Consider the following 25,545-nt stretch of genomic DNA (forward strand, 5'->3'; position numbering starts at 1 on the left):
AGACACTAAGGAGTCGGGGTCTCTAACCTGAGAGACTGTACACACAGGGTCCGAACACCTGGCCGGAGACTGCAAGAGGAGGAATCCTTTTTAGAGGGAAGATAACGAATTGACTTCGGGACACGTTAGTGGTGATAATGAGATAATCAAGTGGGCATGTGGATTCGTTTCCTGGGGCCGCCATTATGAAGTGCCACCAACTGGGTGGCTGAAAAGCCGTAATTTCTTGTCTCACAGATAGAGAAGTCTGAATATGTCAGCGAAGTCCATTCTGTCCGCGCGTTGAGGGAGAATCGGTCCCGTGACTCTCTCTCCTGGTAGCCTCCGGAATTCCTCAGCTTGAAGATGGCCTTCTCCCTGCATCTTCGTATCTTCTTCCCTCTGCACATGTCTGTCTCTGTCAAAATATGTCCTTCTAATAAGGATGTCCCATGCTAATGACAAGCTCTTCATGTTGTCACCATGAGTACTAAAGGGACAGGACTATTGTATTGAAGCCCCAGAGGTTCTGAGGCTGTGCCATGCCTTTGTTGAGCCTTCAGGGTAGGCACTGAACAAGTATACAGGTACATTACAATAAAACAAAAAAGTAATTATTTTTATTAGGAATCAAGATGTTCAATGTAAGAGAAAAAGTCAAGAGCGTCGAATCAGAGGTTCTAAAAATATCCCTCAAACATTTCATTTGAATTGGAAATAACACACAGAGTTTGTAACTGAAAAAAACAACACCTTTTGAAGTTCTTCCACTGAAAAGGCCTAGAAGCCATGGGACCTAGGAGCAATGAATACTCAATGCTTAGAGTGTGGTCTCTGGATGCTTTTTCCTACTGAAAGGAATCTGCATTCCATGAGAGAGCCCAGGTCTGAGAACAGGAAATACGCTAGAGGAGCTTGGAATGTGCGTGTGTGTGTGTGTGTGTGTGTGTGTGTGTGTGTGTGTGTGTTAGAAAACAAGGACACTGGGGCGCCTGGGTGGCGCAGTCGGTTAAGCGTCCGACTTCAGCCAGGTCACGATCTCGCGGTCCGGGAGTTCGAGCCCCGCGTCGGGCTCTGGGCTGATGGCTCGGGGCCTGGAGCCTGTTTCCGATTCTGTGTCTCCCTCTCTCTCTGCCCCTCCCCCGTTCATGCTGTGTCTCTCTCTGTTCCAAAAATAAATAAACATTGAAAAAAAAATTAAAAAAAAAAAAAGAAAACAAGGACACTATCCCAGACAACGAGGTCAGGTCTTAAGGACAATAGAGACCGGCTTGAATAGCTTCCTACTGGCCAAAGAAGAGACAATTTAAGCGTCAAAAAATAGGGACTCAGCAGATTGAAACACATCCAAGAAAACCCAGGAGGTCATAATTTTCCTTGGTCAGCTTTGCTAAGGCACTAAATTATTATCCTACAACTTTATAAAGTATCCTGACTTTCCTATGAAATCTGTATTTCAGGGTAGCCAAATATTAGATTAGGCAAATTTCTTATTTTGTAGAAAATTCCAGCTCCTACCTAAAGAAGGCATGATAGAAATAAAATAACGGATCGTTTAGTGATTCAGCATTTACCAACAAACGGCAAAGGCCATAGGCTGAGAACTTCCAATCAAGCTGAGAAGATCTGAACCCACTGAGCAATCTTATGTCACTCAAAGTGAGACAGGCTGCCACCATGGAAGTCTCCAGCACCCCATGAGTTCTTCTTGTCCTGGATCTAAGCAAGCCTCTCCATATACGAGCAGTTTGGGGGCTATAAGAGATAAAGAAATTTATTAAACAACACTAAAAGGAAGGAATTAGCCAAATCAGTTATGAAAGTCACTCTGCAGATGGCCTTGTTTTGTTACGACGACTGTTGTTGTTATTTTTTAAGTAACAGCAAATATAAAGTGGAGGAAGGAACGGTCACAAAATTAAGGAGAGGTGAGAGTCATAACACTTGTGTGCCACAGGCAGATCTTGTTTGGAACCTCATTTAAATAAATTGAGTGTAAAAGGACAACTCTGAAGCAACTGGGAACATTTTCATAATGACTAGCTTTTGGATGATATTAAGGGATTACTGTTTTTTAGAAGTGCTGATAGCATGCTAGTTATGTTTTTTTTTTTTTAAAGCACTAATGAGTTATATATCCATGCTGTACTTTTTATGGGAGAAATAACATAATATCTGAGGTTTACTTTAAAATACTCCAGAAAACAGGGGCGCCTGGGTGGCTCAGTCGGTTGAGCATCCGACTTCGGCTCAGGTCATGATCTCGCGGTCCGTGGGTCTGAGCCCCGCGTCGGGCTCTGTGCTGACGGCTCAGAGCCTGGAGCCCGCTTCGGATTCTGTGTTTCCCTCTCTCTCTGCCCCTCCCCCGTTCGTGCCCGGTCTGTCTCTGTCTCAAAAACAAATAAATATTAAAATACTACAGAAAACAAACACTGGAGATATCTCTATATGTATCTCCAGTGGCCAAACGTTGATAATTACTGATTAATGGGCACGTGGTTATATTAGACTGTTCTACTTTTCTTGCACGTTTGAAAATTCCAATATAATGGTACATCTAAAAACTTAATAAGAAAAGCACAGAATCCAAATGTAGAACCCAGAAGTGATTTGAAAGCATATCACAGAGCAACAGAAAGCTTTGGAGCCAACACACGGAAGGATAGTTCCCTTTGGGTAATCAGTAACTGGAACCAGAGACGTTGATACTAAGTGGGAACATTGTTTACTTAAAACATGGACATTGAACAACTGGTGATCTGGGGCTTTTAACCACTAAATGGTCAGAAAATGCCAGAAACCACCAGCCTTGCCCTCAAACCGTACAAACCAGAATCTGGAATTCTCACAAGGAAAAAAATCCAGCGGAATGTATAAGACATCAAAGTCTCCTGGGCAAGCAAGTTAAAGTTTTCGTCACTTCCTGGGGCGCCGGGGTGGCTCAGTTGGTCAAGCGTCCAACTTCGGCTCAGGTCGTGATCTCGCGGTTCATGGTTTAAGCCCTGTGTCAAGTTCTGTGCTGACAGCTCAGAGCCTGAAGTCTACTTCGGATTTTGTGTCTCCCTCTCTCTGCCCCTTCCCTGCTCAAGCTCTGTCTCTCTCTCTCTCAAAGATAACTCATCATAAAAAAAGTCTTCAGCATTTCTTTAGAGAGAAAATAACTGATTCAATTTGTAGAGTGTCTGCTAAGTGCCAAACATGTATTAGGCACTTTATAAGCATACTCACACATCTTTAAAAAAAAAAATCTTATGTATGTAAGAAACTATCGTTCAAAATCCCCGATTTAAGGGCTCAGATGTTCCTATCTGATCAGTAGGTTGCCTTCACAGAACTCCAAGGTAAAAGCACTCTCGGGTATACCTACGGAGAGGTGGTAGAACCAGGAGAATTTGCTCATTGCAGAAGCCATGGGGAAATCACTCCCTTTGCAGGATATACTTTAATGAAATGCATCTCTCTCTGGGTAGCTTGAATGTCAGACAGATGTGGCCTTTGCAAAAGGGAGGGAAGGGGAGGGGAGGGGAAGAGAGGAGAGGGGAGGGGAGGGGAGGGAAGGGAAGGGAAGCAAGACAGAGAAGGGAAAAAAAGGGAAAAAGGCAGGCAGGCTGGCAAAAAGCTAACGGGGCATTCATGGGGCATAAAAAGCCACAGGATTCCTGTAGGAATGGTACTGTGAACCCAGATCCATCCTCAATAGAAAACATCTGTCCTAGGAGCACTGACTGCCAGGCTGGTTCTCTTCCTCCTGGCAGGAGACTAGCGATGCTGTCTACTACGGTCATGAATTTGATGGTGGATTTCCAGGACGTTTCTAGTCCACTGGAAGATTCTAACAGTCGTACTCCTCCCCTGAAGACTCGAGGAAAGGTGAAAGTTAAAGAGTAAGCTTTTAACTTTGACATAACAAGGTCGTCACGAGGATTTGGTGAAGGATTAGCGGGGCTAAAATCGGTAAATCCAGAAATTCAGTACTTTTCAAAAGTTCAAAGTCATCCAAGGGAAGAAGGAATTGCTCTTCTGTCCTGAATCAGGTCAGTCTCAGTCTTATATTGCTACTCACTAAATGCAATGAACAGTTCCCCAGAGTGATGGCTGGGGGGTGGGGGGAGCTTCTCCGTTAAAGATCCTATCAGTTTAGCAAGCTGGGGAAATTTGGGGGCAAGATCTATTTCCACAGATTTTTCCTAAGGGAGTAAAAAGAACCTATTTCTAGGGATTAAGGGGAGGAGAGCAGTTGTGTGGACAGACAAGGAAAGAGAAGCCACGTGTTGTGCATTGCGTGGTGTTGTGTGAGTGGTGTGGGGGTGTCTGTGGTGCGTATGGTGGAAAGTATGCAGAAGTATGTTTGCGATGTCTGTGCTGGAGTTTGTACGTGTGAGTTGAGATGCGTTCGTAAGTGGGCGCAGGGCACGTGTGTGTTTGTACAGGATGCGTGTGGCATGTGGGTGTGTCTGTGCGTGTGTGTATTTTGAAATAAACAGCAGCCAAGTAGACAGTTCGGCAAATGATAATGCTGGTGGACCAGCTGTTTACTCAAAAATACTTGGCAAATCCAACCTCAGGAATTTGTCTTTCAAGCATCCGGTCATCTAAGGGGATGGGGCCGAACGTCAAAGTTGTACACGAGCCCAGGACCAGCGTCCTCGGGCGGTTAAGGGCAGACAGAGCAGCAGTGGCCGGTCTGTCCAAGGGGAAAGTCCTGTGCGGAATGATCCGCCTGCCCATGAGAAGGCGAAGTTAACCCACAGAGAGTTCTCCTCCAGCTCCATTAAGCTAGAAGAAAAAATAATTTATTTTACCTTTACTTACTCCTTTTCTGACGTTCTTTTTTGGTATGTTCGAGTTTCTGACCTTTAGCAATCTCCCTGCCTGAAAACCCTCTTTATTTTTTTGCTCTACAAATGCAATCATAAAACGTCTTTTAACATTCCTTGCAGGGCAGGTCTACCATCAGCGAATTCCCTCAGTTTTTGCTCGGTTGGTTCACTTTTGAGGGATATTTTCACGGGACATAGAATCATGGGTTAGCAGGGTTTTTATTCTTTTTAAAAATAGTTTTCAGGGGGTTATATATTTTTAATCAACCCACATAGCGTCCAAGTGCAGCGTCAGAGGAAACACATGATTGAGTTAAGTGGGTGCGGGTGTATGCAGCGTTTCCCTGTGATGCGTGTTTTCAATCGGAAGGTAGTACTGGGTGGTGTTTAGTCAGTTCTTCCCTGTTATGCTGACACCAAAGTGTTTTGCTCTTGCAGTGGAGACCAGACCCGGCAGCAAGAAAAGAAGAAACCAGAATCCCATTCATGCAGATGGATAACCAGTTCTCTCCTGGGAAAGGTAGAAATTATTCTCTGTCTCACTGGTTACACTTTCTCCTTCTTACATGACATCACAGATTCTGGGTGAGCACGTTTTTCCATGAAAACACATAAAGGGCCTTAGGAATGTCTGGGAAAAGAGGTGAAAACCTTCGTCCTGCTATAGTTTTCCATTAGGAAGACCCTAGGGCCACCTGGGTGGCTCAGTCGATTAAGCATCTGACTCTTCATTTCGGCTTCATGATCTCACGGGTTCGTGAGTTTGAGCCCCGTGTCAGGCTCTGAGCACTCACGGTGCAGGGGGGCCCCCTGGGGATTCTCTCTCCCTTTCTCTGCCTCTCTCTCTCTCTCTCTTTCAAAATAAATGAAAAACTTAAAAAACAAAAGAAAAACCCTAAATAAAAACAATTCGTATTCTTTAATTCTTACACACTCGTCCACTTAATCACGTGGTGGAGAGTACCAGAAAGGGTCAACTACTTTTGCCCTGTCTCAAGGAGAAAGACATGGATGGAAGCGAAGACAGGATGAATGGTCCTGAGTCACCCCATCCTTGGACATCAACACGTGGATATTTACTGAAAACTGTTTATTCTGAGTCGGGCAGGGAAAGGACGAGAAGAAAGTAGCACTATGGTCTTAGAATTGCGTGCGTGTCATAGGGAACAGAATCCCGGAAGGGGGCGGGGCAATGAATAATTTATGTAAAGATGAGGGGTCTGTTACATCTCACATTTCTGCTTGTATTATTTTCGCTTTTTTGTGATTTTGGTCATTTTTCTATTGTCCATTTAATCGATACTCAAATTTACATATGAGTGTATAAAACGCATAACCATAAAAGCACATAAACCATGTAAGCTCACATGCATCTATCATTGATTCTGCCCTTCTGCTTAACGTTTCCTTCCTGTCAGGCTCTTGCGGTGTGTTCCTTTGTTAATGTCCCAAGTCCTTGAATTTTCTCTTCTTTTCTGGTTACTATCCTCGGGGTGCACCTTTTGCTCTAACTGCCCAGGAGTTGCACCTGCAGTATTTTACTGTTGCCAGGCCTGAGCACTTTACAATTTCCCTTGTGGTTTACTTTCTAACTCAAGACTTACTTAGAAGTAACTCACGTTCTTCCTGGAGTAAGAGAATAAACTGAAATAGGCCCCCCAACGACTGTGACACGAACGCTCCTCTGCACATGAGGCCTGCTCCCCCTGGCTCTCTGGAAGCTTTTTTCTCTCCTCCAGGGATTTTTTTCCCCCCGAGTGTTCCTATTAGTTTTCCAGGTCCATTTGTTTTCCTTTTGATTTTATTTAAAAATGTTTTTTAATGTTTATTTTTGAGAGAGAGAGACAGACAGACAGACAGACAGAATGCGATTAGGGGAGGAGCAGAGAGAAAGAGAGAGATAGAGGGAGAGGGAGACACAGACTCCGTTGTAGGCTCCAGGCTCCGAGCTGTCAGCACTCAGCCTGATGCAGGGCTTGAACTTAGGAACCGTGAGATCATGACCTGAGCCGAAGTCGGACGCTTAACCTGAGACTGAGCCACCCAGGTGCCCCTTTCCTTTTGATTTTAAAGATGAGGCTTAGAAAGCTTTGGAGCAAGCCATTCTCAGGGTGCGTGCATCCATGTGCGGCTGGAGACATTTTTCTGATGGCCCCTGGACAGTCAGTATTAGGCCACAAGCCATTGGAAGGACTGGCTGATGACTGAATGGTTTTCTTCCCTCTGCTGAGCTCCAGGGCCTGTCTGCACAGGGCGAAAGTTTCAGCAGTGCCCCTGGCAAGGCTGTGTGTCGGTGTGTTCACCCTTCACCAAGCCAGGAGATGTTTGGCATCTGGGTATCTGAAAAGAAGGTCTCTTACCAGACCCCTCCCATTGCCTGGGGATTGGTATTTGACTCCTGTTGTCCCCAAGCCCTGGGAAGCAAAACAGAAACAAAAACAAACAAAAGACACTGAGATCAAATGCTTTCAGGGAAAAAAAATCTGCCCTCAAAGATCAGTTTATGCCTTGAGGAGTCCGTCTTCACGGAACCTTCGGCCTGAATATTTCATTTTTCCTGGCAGATCATCCATGCTTTTAAGGACATACTTTATTTTAAATATATTTCGCCTACTATTTTTATCTGTTTACAAAGGGAGAGCCGTGCAGAAAACGAATTTTCCAGGCATTACCGCCTTTTTTTTTCCACTTAGCAGCAAATCCAACATTTGTTTAGCCAAACTTCCAAACACTTCAGAATCAGCAATGCCCTTTTACCCTCTCTCCCCCTTCTGGAACTGGGAGAGCCGTAGCAAGTGTCCAGTGTGCCGCAGCATGTGTGGCCGGAGTCCTGGGGACACGTACCTTGTCTCCCCCTTCGCAAGTCCGCAGATACAGAAATACCGTGCCCTAGCGGGGGTTATTTCTAGGAACCTCCTTCACATGGGTTTAAGATCATTTCGATGAGATCTGTGACTTTGAGATCTGGAGGAGGCAATGGACGTGGGCTGATATTGTATGATAAGCTGAGACTTTTAAGGAACCGTGGAAGGGGGTGAATGTGTTTTGCGTGGGGGATGAACATGAACTTTTAAGGACCAGAGGGTGGACCGTGGTGGCTGGCCGTCTAAGACTACCCCTAAGATTCTGGCCCCCCGTGTGTGTGCACCTCCCGCAAGTTATTTAAGCAAACACTAAGCTAGGTGCCGCCTGGAGGGAATTAGCAGATTTAAACATGGTCCCATGGGGCGCCTGGGTGGCGCAGTCGGTTAAGCGTCCAACTTCAGCCAGGTCACGATCTCGCGGTCCGGGAGTTCGAGCCCCGCGTCGGGCTCTGGGCTGATGGCTCAGAGCCTGGAGCCTGTTTCCAATTCTGTGTCTCCCTCTCTCTCTGCCCCTCCCCCGTTCATGCTCTGTCTCTCTCTGTCCCAAAAATAAATAAACGTTGAAAAAAAAAATTAAAAAAAAAAAAAAAAAACATGGTCCCAAATGAGCTGATCTTAAAATAGGGAAATCATCCAGGAAATTACCCAGCCCTTCGACTTGGGTCTAGAGGTCAGAGACCAAGCAACTAGGGAGAGTCCAAGTGTGAGAGGGTTCAACGTTAAGCCAGATTCTTTCGGGTTGGTTTCAGAGCTGCAGGAAGCCATGTGACAAGTCACAGGAACAGCCGCTTGGAACTGTAAGCATCTCCTAGCCGACAGCCAGCAGGGAGACGGCCCCCTCAGTACCATATCCACAGACAACTGAATCCTTACCATAACCTGAGCGAGAATGGAAATAGATCCTTGCTTAGAACCTTCAGCTGAGAACTTAGCCTGGCTGATCCCTTGATTTTAGCCTTTGAGATCATGAGCAGAAAACTTAAGTGCACTATGCTAACTATGCTAAAACTTCTTAACTGCAGAACTGTCTTAACAAATGGGTGTCGTTTTAGGCCATTCGGTTTGCAGACCTTTTTTTACACAGCAAGAGAAAACACACTTAGGAAAGCACATCCACAACAAAGCCTTCGACAAGCGTTGTCTGAAATGTACAAACATCAGAGCTACTCCGTGTAAATCAGGAACCATGGTATGAAAACCAGGGATGCTAAGTGCGGCCAACAATTCACCGGCGGTTCTGATCCAAGGAGAACAGGAAATTAAAGACACGAGGATCGCCAAAGAACCAACAAAATCATCACTATTTGCGTATTCCCCACGTAGAAAACCTACCCCAAACAGCAGATGTATTTTTAGAAACGACAGTGACTTTTGGCTAGCTGGCTGGATACAGTATCGACCTTTAAAAGTCTAATTCCTTTCTTCTTAAACAAAATTTTTTAAATGTTTATTCATTTTTGAGAGGCCGAGAGGCAGAGCATGAGGAGGGGAGGGGCAGAGAGAGAGGGGGACACAGCATCGCGAGCAGGCTCCAGGCTCTGAGCTGTCAGCACAGAGCCCAAGGTGAGGCTCGAACCCACGAATTGCGAGATTACCTATATACAGTATGTATATAATATAGAAGTATATATTGTATATAAAATATAAAATATATAATAAATAATATTAGAATGGCTCCAAGTTTCCGAGTGCCCTTCCTAAAGTTACTGTATGTTTTTACCTCGGCTGTGTTAACAACGGACACTTTTTGTTTTACTTCTTAGTTCCAAGTGTTTGCTCCTTCCGCTACGGATTGTCTCTCCTCTTGCACGTCTGTAACAGTATCATAATGTCACAGCTCATGTGTCTGAGCCTCACAATGGTGGTCATGGTGAACAGCTCGGACCCACACGGTGCGCCCAACACCTCCACAGAGGAGAGCCTGGATGTCATGAAGGTATATGAAAAATACTGGCTGTAGTCCTAAATTGCAAATCCTGTCTTTCTAATTAGGTGGCGTAGAGATTGCATGTTATCATAATTGATGGGACACTAATAATCAGAAGAAGAAGTCTAAGGCTTCAACCACGTTGCTAATAATAACCTAACTAAACATGTCCCATGATTACAGCATTCTTTGATATTTGTGAAGGGCTTTGTTGTGTGAATCCTTCCCTGTGAAGAAGGATAAAAACCAAGCATTAGGGTGTCTAGAATTGAGATGTTTGGCCAAGCAAAAAAAAAAAAAAAGAAAGAAAGAAAGAAAGAAAAGAAAAGAGAGTGGCAAAAGTAACATTTGTGTTTTTTTAAATGTTTTTATTATTTATTAATTTTTTTCAATATATGATATTATTTATTAATTTTGAGAGAGAGGGAGAGAGCACACCTGGGTGGGAGAGGGGTTAGAGAGAAAGAATCCCAAGAAGTAATACTTGACAAACTCATGGCGGAGAACTTTCCAAAATTACTGGCAGGCACCAAAGGCACAAAGGCACAAAGGCACCACAAGTCCAAGAAGCTCAGAGAACACCAAACAGGATAAATACCAAAAAGGCCAATAATTAACAACAAGAAAAACTGACTGGACATATTTAAATTGCAGAAAACCAGAACACAGAGAACATGCTGAATGAAGCCAGGGAGAAAAGTATCTTACTGACAGAAGAACAAGGAGACGAATTTAGAAGACTTCTTATCAGAAACCATTGAAACAAGAAGAGGAGGGGAAAAAATCTTTGCAGTGTTGAAAGAAAAAGAATCTGCCAAAATGGAATTCTATATCCAATGAAATTACCCCCAAAGTGAAAGAATGAAGACTATTTCAGGCAAATAAAAACTGAGGTAATTTATTGCCAACAGGCCGGCCATACAAGAAATGTTTAAAAAAAAAAAAGTAGGTTTTAATCCAACCATATCAATAATCATTTTAAATATGAATGGTCCATATATACCAGCTAAAAGACAGAAATGATCAGATACGGATAAGAAATAAAGGTCATTAGACATGGAATCTACAAGAAACTCTTCTTAAATACAAAGACTCAGATAGATAAAAAGTAAAAGGATAAAGAAAGATGTGATGCAGCCACAAAAACACTAATCAGAAGAAAACTTAAGTAGCCATATTCATTTCAGACAAAGCAGAATTTATAGCAAGGAAGATTATCAGAGATAAAGGGGTATTACCTAATGATAAAGGAGTCAAGTCTCCAAAAAGATACAATACTCCTGAACATGCATGTCCCTAACAACAGAGCAGCAAAATACAGAAGGTGAAAACTGTTAGAACTGAAAGGAGAAAGAGACGAATATAAAACTGGTAACTGTTTTCTATTTGTTACATCTGTTCTCTGTTTCCTTTTTTTGAATTCTCTTTTTTGCCTTCTCTGGGTTTAATTATTTAAGTGATTCAATTTTATTTCTTCTTTTCATGTATCATTTAGACTTTAAAAAACACCTGTTTTATTTCATTTTTTATTTATTTATTTTGAGCGAGAGCGAGCAGGGGAGGGCCAGAGAGGGAGGGAGAGAGAGAATCCCAAGCAGGCTCTAGAATGTCAGTGAGAGCCTGACGTGGGGCTCGAACTCTTGAACTGTGTGTGAGGTCATGACCTGAATCAAAATGAAGAGTCAGATGCTTAACCAACTGAGCCACCCAGGCAACCCCCAAAAGACACCTGATTTAGTAGTTGCCCCAGCATTTACAATATACATTTTTTAATCATCTAAATCCACCATCAGATCGGGGTGTCTGGGTGGCTCCATCAGTTAAGCGTCTGACTTTAGCTCAGGTCATGATCTCACAGTCTGGGAGTTCGAGCCCCGCGTCGGGCTCTGTGCTGACAGCTCAGAGCCTGGAGCCTGCTTTGGATTCTGTGTCTCCCCCCTCTCTCTGCCCCCTGCCCCCCGCTCATGCTCTGTCTCTCTCTGTCTCTCAATAATAAATAAATGTTAAAAAAAAATTTAAATCCACCGTCAAATAATACCAAACTGCTTCATGTGCACTGCAGGTACTTTATAACACATTATTCCTAATTTTGCTCTCCCGTAAAGTGCTGTTATTCATTTCAGTATCCACGTTATAAATACATGATTACATTACTGCTTTAAACAAATAGTTACCTTTTAGAATAATTCAAAGTGAAATATGCTTTTAATTTATTTACTTTTAGAGAGAGAGAGAGAGAGGCAGAGGGAGAGAGAGAGAATTCTAAGCAGGCTCCACACTCAGCACAGAGCCCGATGCGGGGCGGGACTCAATCCCACAACCCTGGGATCATGACCTGAGCCAAAATGAGGAGTCGAGACCCTCAACTGACTGAGCCACGCAGGCACCTCCAAAATAAAACATTTTATCCCTTCATTTATTCTTTTCTGATGCACTTCCTTTTTTAATACAGATGCATGTTCCTGAGCGATTTCATTTCCTTCTGCAGAAAGAACTTCTATTAAAATTTCTTTTGGGGGTAATGCTTTTGTTTTTATACCTAAGAAATCTTTGCATAGCCCGAGGCAAAAAAACACTCTTTTTGCTATGTTTTCTTCTAGAAGTTGTATAATTGCAGGCTTTACATTTAAACATATGATTCATTTAGACTTAATTTTTATGTATGTTGGGTTGAAGATTCTTTTTTTACATACAGATATACAATTGTTCTACCACCATTTGTGAATTGTCTTTGGATGTTTGTTGAAAAGTCAGTATTTGTAGGGCTAATACCACTTACTTGGTTTTAAGACTTGTCATAAAGTTATACTAATCAAAACAGTGTGGTATAGCTCACAAAAAAGAGTCAATGAAATAAAATAGAGAGTTCAGAAACCGACTCACACAGATATAAAACTCCTGATTTTTTTCCTGATCCACAAAAGACAATACATAAAATTGGACTCCATTCTATTCCATTCCATTCCAAAGAACTGTTGAGAGAATAAAGAGACCTGAGACAGGGATAAATGTTTGCAAATCCTGTCTAATAAAGGAATTCTATCAAAACTCGATAAAAATGAAACAAAAGCCCAATAAGAAAATGGGAAAAATGTGAACGGTCTTTTCGCCAAGGAAGATACAGGGAAGGATGGCAAATACTCACAAAAAGATGTCCCACATCATCAGTCATTAGGGACAAGCAAATTAAATCCATAAAGGTTTACGACTACACACCGAAGCTTCTAACATCGCTGGGGAGGATGTAAAATGGTACAATCACTTCAGTGACCTACCGTATGATCCCCCCATTCCATGCCAGGTATTTACTGAAGAGAAATGAACACACATGTCCGTACAGAGACTTGTACGTAAATGCTCACAGTCGCTTTATTTGTAATAGCCCCAGACTGGAAACAATAAAAAGGGTCAACAGATGAATGAATGCACACGCTACAGTACAGTCCTAAAACAGGGTACTGCTTAGCACTAATCATAAATGAATGCTAAAAATAAATGGATGAAACTCAAAATAAGTACGGCGAATTTATAGAAAACCTCCAGAAAATAAAAACGATGACGTAGTGACAGGCAGAGAAGATCAGTGGTGGGAGAACAGCAGGAAAGAGGAATTACAAAAAGAAGTAAGGAAACTTTTGGAGGTGAGGAACATGTACATTTCCTTGACTGTAGTGACGGTTTTGTGAGCGTGCATGTAATTACACGTGTCAAGTTGTACATTTTATGTCAAAGATTAAGTATGCAGTTTATTGCATCGTTTGTCCCTCAGAAATCTGTTAAAATCTTTTTATCCAATTTTTCCTTGAACGATATCCTGAAACATTTGTAGTATTCCATTGCTTTGGTTTAAATATTGAGAACCCCATATTCTAGAAAAATGGGTATTCGCAGGGGCCACACACGTAAAAAAAAGAGCCTCTTTAGAAGATCCAGGGAAACTGATCTCCTTCACATCGGAGTCACACAAAAGGAATTCTCTTCACGGCCATACAAAGGAACTAGATGGAAGAGAGAGAGAGAGAGAGACAGAGAGACAGAGAGAGAGAGAAAGAGAGAGAAAATACAGCATGTATTTTCCAAACACATCCAAAAGATGAAAACTCACCAGAAAATTGTTTCCACAGAGCAGATCTGAGTTGTAACCTGAAATTACAAAATGCAGCTAAAAACTAGGGAGGCAATTATATTTATGGGCAACAGTAGACACAGGAATTCAGAGCAGAGGTGGCCCGGTGACAGGAGGCTGTGCTCAGGCAGTAGAACGTGGAATACAAGTGAGTTGACAGATCTCAGGGGAGGATTTTGGAAACACGAGACAGAACATTTTAGAAAAGGAGAGAACCAAGCACCAAAAGAGAATTGGCCCTCTTCCTTCACTGTCTCATCCAATGATTTCACGGTTCAGCCCGACACCTCCTCTTCACGATTTGATCGATCATGGTTTCTGTCTCTGGGAGTAGTACGTATGTGGGGAAATGTCTGTCTGGGGAATGAGGGTAACTTAACAGAGGAGTCGGAGGAAGACAGAAGGCAACAGACAATTAATGATGGCGGCAAGTGTAGTCTTCCACAGAAGACCTGACACGCAGAGTAGCAATGTTCCAGGAATAAGTATTAAACGTCTACACCGTATTGGGGGTAGAGACGGTGCAAGGACTCGCCATTAGCCTTGAAGATACCAGTGTGAAATGTCAGTACCCACAGGAAATGATGTTATAAAGGAGCAGCAAAGGTCCCATGATGGAAAATGAAGCAGAGGGGAGCTCCTTGACCCCAAGGAAGCCTGCAGACCAGTGTCCCCGCATCCCTATCACAGTAACTCACCAGGATGCAGAGTGGCTCCATGCGACTCTCTCTCTCTCTCTTTTTTCCCACCAGAACCCCGTGTACAACTGGAGTCCTAAAACCCAGGGCATCATCTTCAGTTCCATCTTCTATGGCGTACTCATCATCCAAATTCCTGTTGGATACTTGTCTGAAAAATACTCCATCAAGAAAATGATCGGCTCTGCACTATTCCTCAGTTCCCTGTTTAGCCTGATCCTGCCGATGGCCGCTGAAGGTGGAGAAGCTTGGATCATCGCATGTCGGGTGGCCCAGGGAGTTTCCCAGGTACTAAGATAACGCAACAAGTGAACAGGGCTGGAATTCACAGGAAGCATCAGAGATCAGATGTCCTAATCCTTCTGATTTCAGGGGTCAGCATTAATAGCTCAGCACGCAATATGGGTCAAGTGGGCTCCACCCTTGGAACGAGGCCGACTCACCTCCCTGAGTCTATCAGGTAACGACCTAGGGCCTCGAAGGTGTGAGTGTCACTGCTACCTCACTGTGCCGTGTTCTTCCTAGAGCTGTAAAAGATGTGTGTTTTGAACTGTCCGGGGCTTTGGAAACCATCTGTTCCGGCAGCCCCCCTTTAAAGATGCGGAAACTGTCTAGAAAGAAGGAGAGGCTTCTTTATCTCAAACAACAGAAAAAGGGAGAGAGAGAGGGGGGAAAGCAAATATTTTATTCGTTTCTTCTGCCCAGTGTTTTGCTCTACAAATGTATTTCACTGGAAATCGTTCATTGCTACCCTGACGCTACATTATCTCTAGGTTCAGAGCGCTCCTCAGGGGCGCTCTTTGTGCTTTCTGATTAGGGGTTCTGCTGGGGCCCTTCATTGTTCTGCTTGTGACTGGATTCATCTGCCAATCCCTGGGCTGGCCCGTGGTCTTCTATATTTTTGGTGAGTCTCTTTCTGTAAAATCCCAGTCATTATTCAGAACTGAAAAAATTAAAAAAAAAAAAACCTGACTATAACGTAATAATTTATATAAAGTTAATGGCTTTAAAAATCATGAATCTCATGGAGGGTAAGAGGTCAGCCTTCATTAATTTCCTCCTGCCCTGGTACTGGTTCCGTGCAGTTTTACGCTTCCAGTCCTCTCTTCCGGGGAGCCGCCATTCTCTGCGTCCACCTGTCCGTCTTTCCAATTTGGGGGAGCAACAGCTTGCCCTATGACCTCAACTCTCTGAGGGATCGAAGGCGACTTGTTGATTTTTAGACTGCTAAACACTTTTCTGGTCATGAGGATGGGAAGGATGACTCTTCCAAGTTCCTTACGTGCCGGATCAGAAAGCAGAAGTCTCTCTCCAGGCCATTCTGAAGTTAGCGGGGTCAACACAGGACGAGAAGACATATTATATTCCAGTGTAGTACAAATCAGTAGCTTTATTTGCGACTTTTAAATGTTCCTGTGTCTTGCCCCGGGCCTCACAAATGTTAGAGCTGGCCAAGCCTCCATGCCCACAAATCAAGTGGAGGTTCTTTGGTCCTGAACCTGAACTCTCAATCACATCCAACAATACAGGGGCAGCGGGGGGGGGGGGGGTCTGCCTGACCCCCTGACCAGACTTCATTCTTCTGGCCATTCCTGCTCAGTCTTCTGCAGACTTTTCCTCTTCTCCTTGCCACGAACTCCTGGCTTTCTTCAAAGCTCTGCCTCAGGCTCCTCCCCTAGGACCGTATTCCCTCCCTAAAAACGTGATTCATGCTAAGTGTCAGTGACCGCTTACTAACCACGCATCTCGGAGCGACCAAGCTGACCTTTCTGCACATCAATATTCCCTGACAGCACCACAGGACTTTTCTGAGGGCTAAACTGTCACACAGAAATGTACGTATTGCCCATGTCTTAGGGGGCTTCTCTCCACTTACGCGTCACCTTGGGATCAGGTCCTCAGGCCACGGAGTGAGGTGGGAGTTGTATGTTGTCACTATGCTTTAAAAAAATTTTTTTTTGTTAATGCTTATTTTTTGAGAGAGAGAAAGGCAGAGCGCGAGCAAGGCAGGGGCAGAGAGAGGGGGAGACACAGAATCGGAAGCAGGCTTCAGGCTCCGAGCCATCGGCACAGAGCCTGACGTGGGGCTCGAACTCCCGAACCACGAGATCATGACCTGAGCCGAAGTTGGACGCTTAACCAACAGAGACACCAGGACCCTCCCACCACCCCCCCCCCCCCCCGCCTCGCCCCAGCCCTTGCTTCCTCTCCAGTCACACTGGCCTCATAACCTAGGGCTCTGGCACTCTCTGCTCCCTCTGCTTGGCCCCACATCCACATCCCAGCCTCCACGGAGCCTGACACTCCTCACCTCCTCCCCCGCAACTTCTCTCTACAGCTCTTACCACTGACATTAACACCTTTTACCTACTTACTTTTCATGGTCTCCTTCTCATCCACTAGAAAATAAACTCCACGAAGACAGAAATATCTGTCTGGTCTATCCACTGCCGTACCCCTAGCGCCTAGAATAGTGAATGGTACAGAATGAGCATTTCATCACTACTTTTCGAACGAATGAATGCATTTCTGGAAGATGCACTGACATCTATCCTAACAGGATTGCTAAAGGGTCATTAGTACAAAACACTCAAAAACGACAAATCCTTTGGCAAACTCATGGAGGACTTGTATAATCCCTCAGGCCAGGGCTGTATCTTAGGAGCATGGCCAAGACCGAAGCTCCCAAAGCTAGGTGATGGTCAAGCCCTTTGAGGTCTCGGCTGTGCCGTCTTCTCACGGTGGGGCACATCGGGGATCTAGAGATGAGGGTCTCTCTGGGAGCAGGGAGGTCCACTCTCATGAGTGGAGGGATACTGAGGCTCAAGGGCCAGAGGGCTTGCCGCCCTTTCCGCAAAATTCATTCTGGAGGCAGAGGCAGCCTCGGATACAGAGAGGACTGCCCAAAATGCAAGCCTTGCTGTAAAGTTGCAAAGAAGAAAGAGGAGGTTCAGGTTCTCAGACCGATGACGAGACACGTCAAGGTGGGAAGGGCACTTACTACGGACAGAAGCAATTTCAATTCTAACCTGTTCTGCTTTGAGAGGCGCCTGTGGCTGTGGCATGAGTCTTCTCTGGTTCCTTCTGTTCTATGATGACCCCAAGACCCACCCGTGTATAAGCGTCAGTGAGAAGAACTACATCTTGTCATCCCTCAACCAGCAGCAGGTAGGACACGGACGCTCCATGGTGGCAGCTCCCAGATTCTGTGCCCAAAGAAACCGCGTTCCAGCTTCTCCTAATGGGCTGACAGTCAACGTTTCATTGTTGTTGCTGTTTTTTCCCAGAGCAGCTCAAGAACACGGTCTCTGCCGATCAAGGCTATGATTAAGTCTCTCCCACTCTGGGCCATTGTTTTCGGTTCTTTTGCTTTCCACTGGACAAACAACATCGTGCTTTTCTACACCCCAACATTTGTCGACTCCAACCTTCATGTGAATATAAAAGAGGTAAGGACACCTTTCCTCTCCTTTTAACTTTATGAAACTTCTCATGACTCTAGTCCTAGCTCTTGGCCTCTCTACACTGTCTAGCTGATGCTCTGCACCTGGAGACTCACTGTTTCCACTTTTTCTGTCACCATTTCCCGGAACAAAAGGTGTAGGCACCGTGTCTGGCCTCCGCAAAACACAGTCCTGTTCCCGTAGTGCCTTTCCCCACCATTCACTGTATGTATTATTGCCCTGCTGTAGTAGTCAAGGCTCAACACCATCGTTCCCTACAGGGACTCATCCTCCCCTCCACCGTGCCCAGTCACACCCATCCTATTTCTTGGAACAAGGCAATGAGTCCTGGGCTGAGAACCCATGACTCAGCTCTTGCTTTGAAATGACGGGCTCTCTTGGGGCGCCTGGGTGGCGCAGTCGGTTAAGCGTCCGACTTCAGCCAGGTCACGATCTCGCGGTCCGTGAGTTCGAGCCCCGCGTCAGGCTCTGGGCTGATGGCTCGGAGCCTGGAGCCTGTTTCCGATTCTGTGTCTCCCTCTCTCTCTGCCCCTCCCCCGTTCATGCTCTGTCTCTCTCTGTCCCAAAAATAAATAAACGTTGGGAAAAAAAAAAAATTTAAAAAAAAAAAATGACGGGCTCTCTCACTGCTTGTCTGACTTGGAGAATCACTGATGCCTGGAACCTTATGTCTGATGCCATGGTAACCAGAAAAGACTCCCATAGAAATGGAATGCCCAAAGTGGCATTCTGCAGTGAATCTCCAGGAACCCAGCCTAGGGGCCAACATGACAGTGAGGTCATTTAAGCTCTTTCTGATTCAATTTTGCCCTCCACGAGACCATGGAGGGGTTGAAAGAATTAATAGCAACGATCTAGAGTAAGCACCAGATAAATGTTTGTAATTGTTATCATCACTCTTTCTCCCCCGAGCCAGCTGTCCCCATTCCCAAGTGTAGTCTTCTTCTCTATTATCCAGAACTTTCAGTTCCCGTGACACTACCAAGAGAAAACTAGACATACTGTGACAACCGTTTTTTATTTACTTATTTACTGGAGTGAGAGAGAGTGTGAGTGCACGAGCAGGGAGAGGGGAGAGGGGAGAAGGGCAGAGGGAGAGTGAGAATCCCAAGCAATCCTCACTCAGTGCAGAACTGATGTGGGGCTCGACTGCACAACCCTGGGATCGTGACCTGAGCCAAAATTAAGGGTCGGACACTCATCTGACCAAGACACCCCGTGACAACTATGTCTGACCTCAAGGCTATTTTCCGCTTTCTTTTGGGTGGTGTGGCCCCGAGTCAGAATTCTGTGGTTGTATGTTGATGGTGTCTCCTATGGCAATACAGATGTTCAGTACTGAACTTCAGTGTAGGGATGGCTCTGGCTACCGGACTCATCCTTCCGATGACATTTCTTTCTCAGAATGGGCTGCTGTCAGCCCTCCCCTATTTGTTTGCGTGGAGCTTTGGTATCCTGGCAGGTCACGCTGCAGACTTCTTCCTGTCCAGGAATATTCTCCGCCTCAATACCATCCGGAAGCTCTTCAGCACACTAGGTAAGGAAGAGCCAGGACATTCAAGCACTTTGAGTCACTTCACCCCATCTTCGGGACGCCCCTAACTGTGTTGTCTGGATGGCTCCCCAGGACTCTTCCTGCCTCCCTTCTTCGGTCTGTGCCTGGTTCACCTGAGTTTCAGCTTCTACAGCACCATTGTTTTCCTGATACTTACTGGTTCCACAGGAAGCTTTTGTATGGCCGGACTACTTATAAATGTCTTGGATATTGCTCCCAGGTACGGTGGTAAACATCTCTTTCTTGTATCCAAGCTCTCCAGGGCGCTTTAAGATTTCCACCGTGTTGTGAGTTCATGGCCGGCAGGCCAAAATGCTTCCCAAAGAAGCATCAGTAGAGTTCAGAAATCTCCTCTATGTAATAATTATGTGCCTAATGATGTATTAATGTGTGCAACTCTTATGTGTATGAAGTGTAGCCCAGTGATTCACAGCACAGGTTCTAAAGTCGGAAGGTTCGGTTTCGATAATCGCGTGAGCACGCCGCTCAAGCAACCTGCTTACCTTCTCTGTGGCTGCTTCGCATCTACAAAACGGGGGTAATAAGAGAATGTGGACCTCATAGGGTTATTAGAGGATTAAACAAGTTAACAGGTCAAATACACAGAAGAGCGCCGGGCACACAGCAAGCACCGCATAAAGGTTAGTTGCTCCGCTGTCGTCGCTAGTGTATGCATGTTTATATATTATGAATCTTCGTGACAACCCCCCAGTTAGTAAGCATACTTATTTAACAACCAAGGAAACGGAGGGTCAGATACTTGTCCGTCTAAGACCTCATCACTGGTTTGGGATCTTACTTAGGATTTGAATCCAGATCCGTCTAGCAAGATCTTTTTGCTCTCTTTACTGTTCCGCCTTTTAATCGCATTTAGTTTAACTTAAATTTTTTATTTAAAAATTTTTTAATGTTTATTTATTTTTTTTTTTTGAGAGAGAGAGAGAGAGAGAGAGAGACAGAGTGTGAAGCAGGCCCCAGGCTCCAAGCTGTCAGCACAGAGTCTGACACGGGGCCTGACCTCACAAACTGTGAGATCATGACCCGAGCCGAAGTCAGACACTTCACTGACCGAGCCACCCAGGGTCCCCAGTTCTGCCCTGGTTGAAGACACACTAAGTGTGACTGATGGCAGCAGTTCTGCCATTTGCACAGCTCCAGGGGGCGCTGTCTACATCGTACTTTGCGGGGCTAGTAGTCCCTGGGGAACTTAGATCCACTATGAACACGATTCTCTGAAGTTTAGTAAAGCAGGGGCCGTGGGGGTAGAGATGCAAAATCAACAAAAATAATCCACTTGTCAACTCCTACAAAGAACCTCGTCCATCATATCTACACAAGGTGAGCGTCAGAGTAATGAGGACATGTATCCATTTGTTTTATTCAGTTCCAAGACCCTCCTTAAAAATGCCCACAGGTGTTCTGATCACCTGGAGTTGTATAAAAACGTGTAAGGATTATTTGATATAGAAAGCACCATGTCAACTGAGCCATATGCACTTTGAGGTCAAGAATGAGAAAGGACGGGCGCCTGGGTGGCTCAGTCGGTTAAACGTCCGATTTCGGCTCGGGTCATGATCTCACGGTTCATGGGATCGAGCCCCACATCGGGGTCTGTGCTGACAGCTCAGAGCCTGGAGCCTGCTTCGGATTCTGTGTCTCCCTCTCTCTGCCCCTCTCCCACTTGTGCTCTCTCTCAAAAACAAATAAACATTAAAAGAAAAACCAAAAAGAATGAGAAAGGAAATTATAAATAGTAGCATTTCTTGAGTATTTTCCATGTGCCCATCATGCCGCAATGTGAATGAGATCATGTTATCCACATGAGTGTGGGCGAGGAAACAAAAGAGCAGGGTAAGGAATTTATGTTAAGTCATACAGCAATAGGGACGGAGGGTGCATACCTACATACATCTGCTTCCAAAGTGGACCAGCTGTAGTCACTCCCTCAACAGTGCCAGTTGCTAGCATCTGCTCAGTAGGACCTGAAATATCTCAACCAGCAGGGGCTGGGGTAACACAGCACTTGGCCTGAGTTTCACTGTTCCAATGGACCCAAACTCCAGGTCGGCCAGCTAATTTTGTAGAGTCGGGGAGAATAAATATCCTAATACACAAACTAGAAACAATTCTCAGTCTCTTAAGCTAGGTCATCCTCGGTCTTTAGGGCATATGTGCATTATAGCTCAACCATATCAATGTGTAGGGCTTAATCGCCTTTTACTAATGGGATGGAGACCAAACTTACTTAAAGCAGAATGTTCCTAATCATATACTTCTCTTGCCTATTAGAGAGAGTTCTCTTAGCAGATACAGTTCTGAATTGTCCTCTCGGGGAAATTTGGTCTTTGTTAGAACGGAAGAGTAGTACAGGGATTATATAGGTTGGAGCAGAACAAAGGTGGTGGGGAAGAAAGTTCTGGAAGGAAGCAGAAACACACACATGTGGTTTTGTGAGAGTACTGTTTGGAAACTAGGATTGAGTGAGACAGAGAAGACCTAAGAATGTAGTGGCCACTATTGCTTATGGTGGGTACCAAGAGTAGAAAAGCCCAGAGAATTAGAAAGATGTTCTGTGATGTGTTAAGAAGAAACTGTCATTGCCTTGACATTCTTAAAAGAAGGCTCCAAAAAAGATTTGAATTACTTTAAATTATTATTTTTTAAATAATTTTTTAAAATGTTTGTTTAGTTTTGAAAGACAGAGAGAGAGACAGAGAGACAGAGTGTAAGCAGGGGAAGGACAGAGAGAGAGGGAGCCACAGAATGCAAAGCAGGCTCCAAGCTTCGAGCTGTCAGCACAGAGCCCGACCCGGGGCTCGAACTCACAAACTGTGAGATCATGACCTGGGCCGAAGTCCAACGCTTAACTGACCGAGCCACCCAGGAGCCCCACTTTTAATTATTTTTGACTGGATGGATTGTGCACCCCCTCCGTGTGGGTCTCAACTGTAGTTCAGGTATTGAAATATTATTTGGGCTCTACTAAATCATAGTACGCCAAAATATAAAACGGATAAAATTGAAAGTCTCCTTCAGTGGCTATTTAAATTTCCAAAATGCTTTTTACCCCAGACTGTTGCAGCTGAGGAATGAGCAAATGTAGAGCAGACTGTTGTCCAGAAGATTATCCTGCGTTACAGCAACCTCCAGGTTGTTTTCATTCCTCATATCAAATAGCTACTGTTTGAGGATTGAATGGCATGAGGATTAGAGCATCACACGTTCTCCCCTTGCCACTCTCAGATCAAAAGAACCATCCGTTCCATCGTATGGATGGGTTCATGGTTTTCAGAGGAATTGTCAAGGCATTCAGGATCTTGACACTGAAGATTCTGTTTATTTCTTCAACTATGGAATTAAATAACCTCTCTTAGTACAAATAGGTCACATCCTTTCCCCGGTAACAACATGCTAAAGACTTCTGAATCTGGGAGAACACAGTCGTCAAAGATGTCCTAGTTACCGAAGAGATAACAGGACAAATATAAAGAAAATCGCTCCTACACTTGTCATAGTAAAATTACCAAAACCAGAAAGGTGGGGAGGGAGAAACAGAGATCTCTTAAAAACAGCCAAGTGCAAAAGGCACGTTGCTTTCAAAGAAGAAATAATAAGACTGGCAGCTTCTGAACGGGAACGATGAAAGCTAGAAACGAATCTCAAATAGGTAAAAAAAAAATAATTAAATAAACTAAAATCACTGTTAACTAGAAATCTATCTTCAGCAACAATTCCTTCAAGAATTAAGGTACGATAAAAATATTTTCAGGCAAATTATGAGAATTCACCAGCGACAGACACCCAATGAAAACTTATTAAATGGGAATTCTTTGGACAGAAGAAAAATAATCACAGATGAAGCATAGAAATATGGAATGAAGAAAGAGAGATAGAGAGGAAAAAATAAAATAAATCCAATAATTATTGAATTCACAAAAGACAATACCATTAGGGTATAAAAATATGTAAATTAAAATGCACAACAATGAACAGCACAAAAGATAAAAAGGCACAAATGAATATGTGAATACGTGTTCTAAGATGTTTTCATTAATGGGAATTTGCAAGACTATTCATTTATATTAGACTAAAATAAGTCAAGAATATATATTTTAATCTCTAGGGTAACTACTGAAGGAAAATAATGATGTAAAGGAAATATTTTTAAAAAACAATGAAAAAGAAGTAAAGAGTAAAGTTTAAAAAGGAACATAAAATTGGTGGGAAAAAGAATGATGATCATTTTAAGTCAAATGTATCAGAAAAAAAAAACATAAAATATAAAAGGACTATATGTTCCAAATTAACTTAATCTGGATTAAAATAAAAACAAAACCAAAATATAATAGATTAAAAGCAAAATCAAGGAAAACAGATCAGCCAAAGTAGACTTTAAGTCAAGATGCATTACTAGAAATAAGAATTTTTAATGATTATTTCAATTCACTAGAAGATATAAGTTTCTAAGTAAGTTTCTATGCACCCAACATTGTACAACTGCAAAGCAAAATTTGAGAAAACTGTTCAACTTCCACACAGGATTGAGCAGCTGTGGATGACTGACATTCCAGGTGGGAAACCTTTGAAAAGGCCAAATAAAGTACCAAAAGTAGGGACGCCTGTCTGGCTCAGTCAGTAGGGTGTGCGACTCTTGATCTTGGGGTTGTAGGTTCGAGCCCCATGTAGGGTGTAGAGATTACTTGAAAAAAAAAATCTTTAAAAGACATACCAAAAACAGTCATTAAAAGACATCAGGCTGCAGCAGAGGCCAATAAGACCAAAAACACAAGGGGACGGCACCTCTGAGGTGAGCGGACAGTTCCTGCCACTTTTTTCTTGGGGTCATGTCCCAATTGGCAAATGACTAATAATCCAGGTTTGGCCCTGGGAGAAGGCTGCTTCTCTGGATAGAGAGATTAGCCAAGCTTCCAGGTGCACGGGCTGGAGTGACAACATTGGAAATTAAGAGAATTTGAACATAAAGTCACTTTCTCTCCTTGAGATATTTGTTGAATTCTGAAGTTCGACAGGGCAAGTGGCAGAATTTCCTATATTATCTGTACAAAGGAGACAAGATCTACCAAAGCCTGGAGGGCCCCGGCCAAATATACTGAACTCTCCATGTAACAACATGGAGTGCAATACCTAGGGGGGTTCTAGAGGTAAACTGACTCTTGCCAACAGTGGAACCTAGCCTCATCTTACTTCATTCCCTAATTAGATTAGTGATGTATTCTCTCCTCTCCAAATCTAGTACAGAGAACAGTGAATATTTTCTTGAAAAGTATGACATATTCTTGGAGTCCCTACAGCTCTTATTCACAATGCCCTGCATTTAATAAAAAATTACTAGGCATGACAAGGGATAGGGCCATGTGATCAGTAACCATAAATGCATCAGAAATAGTCCTACCACTGATACAGATATTAAAGTTATCAGGTGAGAAGAACTTTGCAATAGCTGTGATGAATATACCAAGAAACCAGGGGGGAAAGCTGAAGAAAAGAGATGAAAAGATAAAGAATTTGACCAGCAATGGAATCTATAAAAACAATCAAATGGAAGTTTGAGAGCTGAAGAATAAAATGTCTGCAATTAAAATCTTAATAGATAGGGTTTTTAAAAAAATTTTTATTGTTTTTTTTTTTATTTCTTTTGAGAGGGAGAGAGAGACAGAGAGCAAGCAGGGAAGGGGCAGAGAGAGGGAGAACCAGAATCGGAAGCAGGCTCCAGGCTCTGAGCTCTCAGGACAGAGCCTGATGCGGGGCTTGAACTCACAGACTGCAAGATCATGACCTGAACTGTAGTTGGCCGCCCAACTGACTGAGCCACCCAGGCGCCCCAATAGATAGGTTTAATGACAAATTAGCCACAAAGAGAAGACAGGATTGGTATATAGGAAGGTGTATCATAGGAAATATCCAAACTGAAATATACAGGAAAAAAAAAAGAGAATAAACGGAAATGTGGAATGAAGTAAAAAGGGTAACAAATCTGTACTTGAGACTCAGAAGGAAAGGAGAAATAAAATGGGACATAAGCCATATTTTATGAGAAAACAGCCCCAAATAATATTAAAGTAATGAAAGATGGTAAACCACACGTGCACAA

The 25,545-nt window shown here is 43.8% G+C and overlaps 2 protein-coding genes across 4 annotated transcripts in view; one reads left to right on the forward strand and one right to left on the reverse strand.

Annotated features, from left to right (window-relative positions):
- Nucleotides 1–25,545, reverse strand: part of LOC121020328 (histone H2B type 1-A) — a 448,453-nt gene that overhangs the window by 328,186 nt on the left and 94,722 nt on the right. The gene's annotated exons all lie outside the window — the stretch shown is intronic.
- SLC17A1 (solute carrier family 17 member 1) overlaps nucleotides 3,593–25,545 on the forward strand; it is a 35,822-nt gene continuing 13,869 nt past the window's right edge. Inside the window, exons 1-10 of one of the 2 annotated variants that reach the window (XM_040460314.1) lie at nucleotides 3,593–3,863; nucleotides 5,238–5,319; nucleotides 9,427–9,599; nucleotides 14,469–14,702; nucleotides 14,787–14,874; nucleotides 15,232–15,318; nucleotides 17,461–17,582; nucleotides 17,702–17,863; nucleotides 19,283–19,415; nucleotides 19,506–19,653. In XM_040460314.1, the coding sequence (XP_040316248.1) occupies nucleotides 5,286–5,319; nucleotides 9,427–9,599; nucleotides 14,469–14,702; nucleotides 14,787–14,874; nucleotides 15,232–15,318; nucleotides 17,461–17,582; nucleotides 17,702–17,863; nucleotides 19,283–19,415; nucleotides 19,506–19,653 (1,181 nt within the window). In that variant the 5' untranslated portion in view covers nucleotides 3,593–3,863; nucleotides 5,238–5,285. Of the gene's footprint in view, nucleotides 3,864–3,884; nucleotides 4,014–5,237; nucleotides 5,320–9,426; nucleotides 9,600–14,468; nucleotides 14,703–14,786; nucleotides 14,875–15,231; nucleotides 15,319–17,460; nucleotides 17,583–17,701; nucleotides 17,864–19,282; nucleotides 19,416–19,505; nucleotides 19,654–25,545 lie in introns of those variants that run through there. The other variant, XM_040460313.1, reaches the window with a different exon arrangement.

Source organism: Herpailurus yagouaroundi, unplaced genomic scaffold (genome assembly GCF_014898765.1).
Source record: "Herpailurus yagouaroundi ecotype Mexico unplaced genomic scaffold, PumYag 250, whole genome shotgun sequence".
In the NCBI taxonomy this organism is placed as follows: Eukaryota; Metazoa; Chordata; class Mammalia; order Carnivora; family Felidae; genus Herpailurus; species Herpailurus yagouaroundi.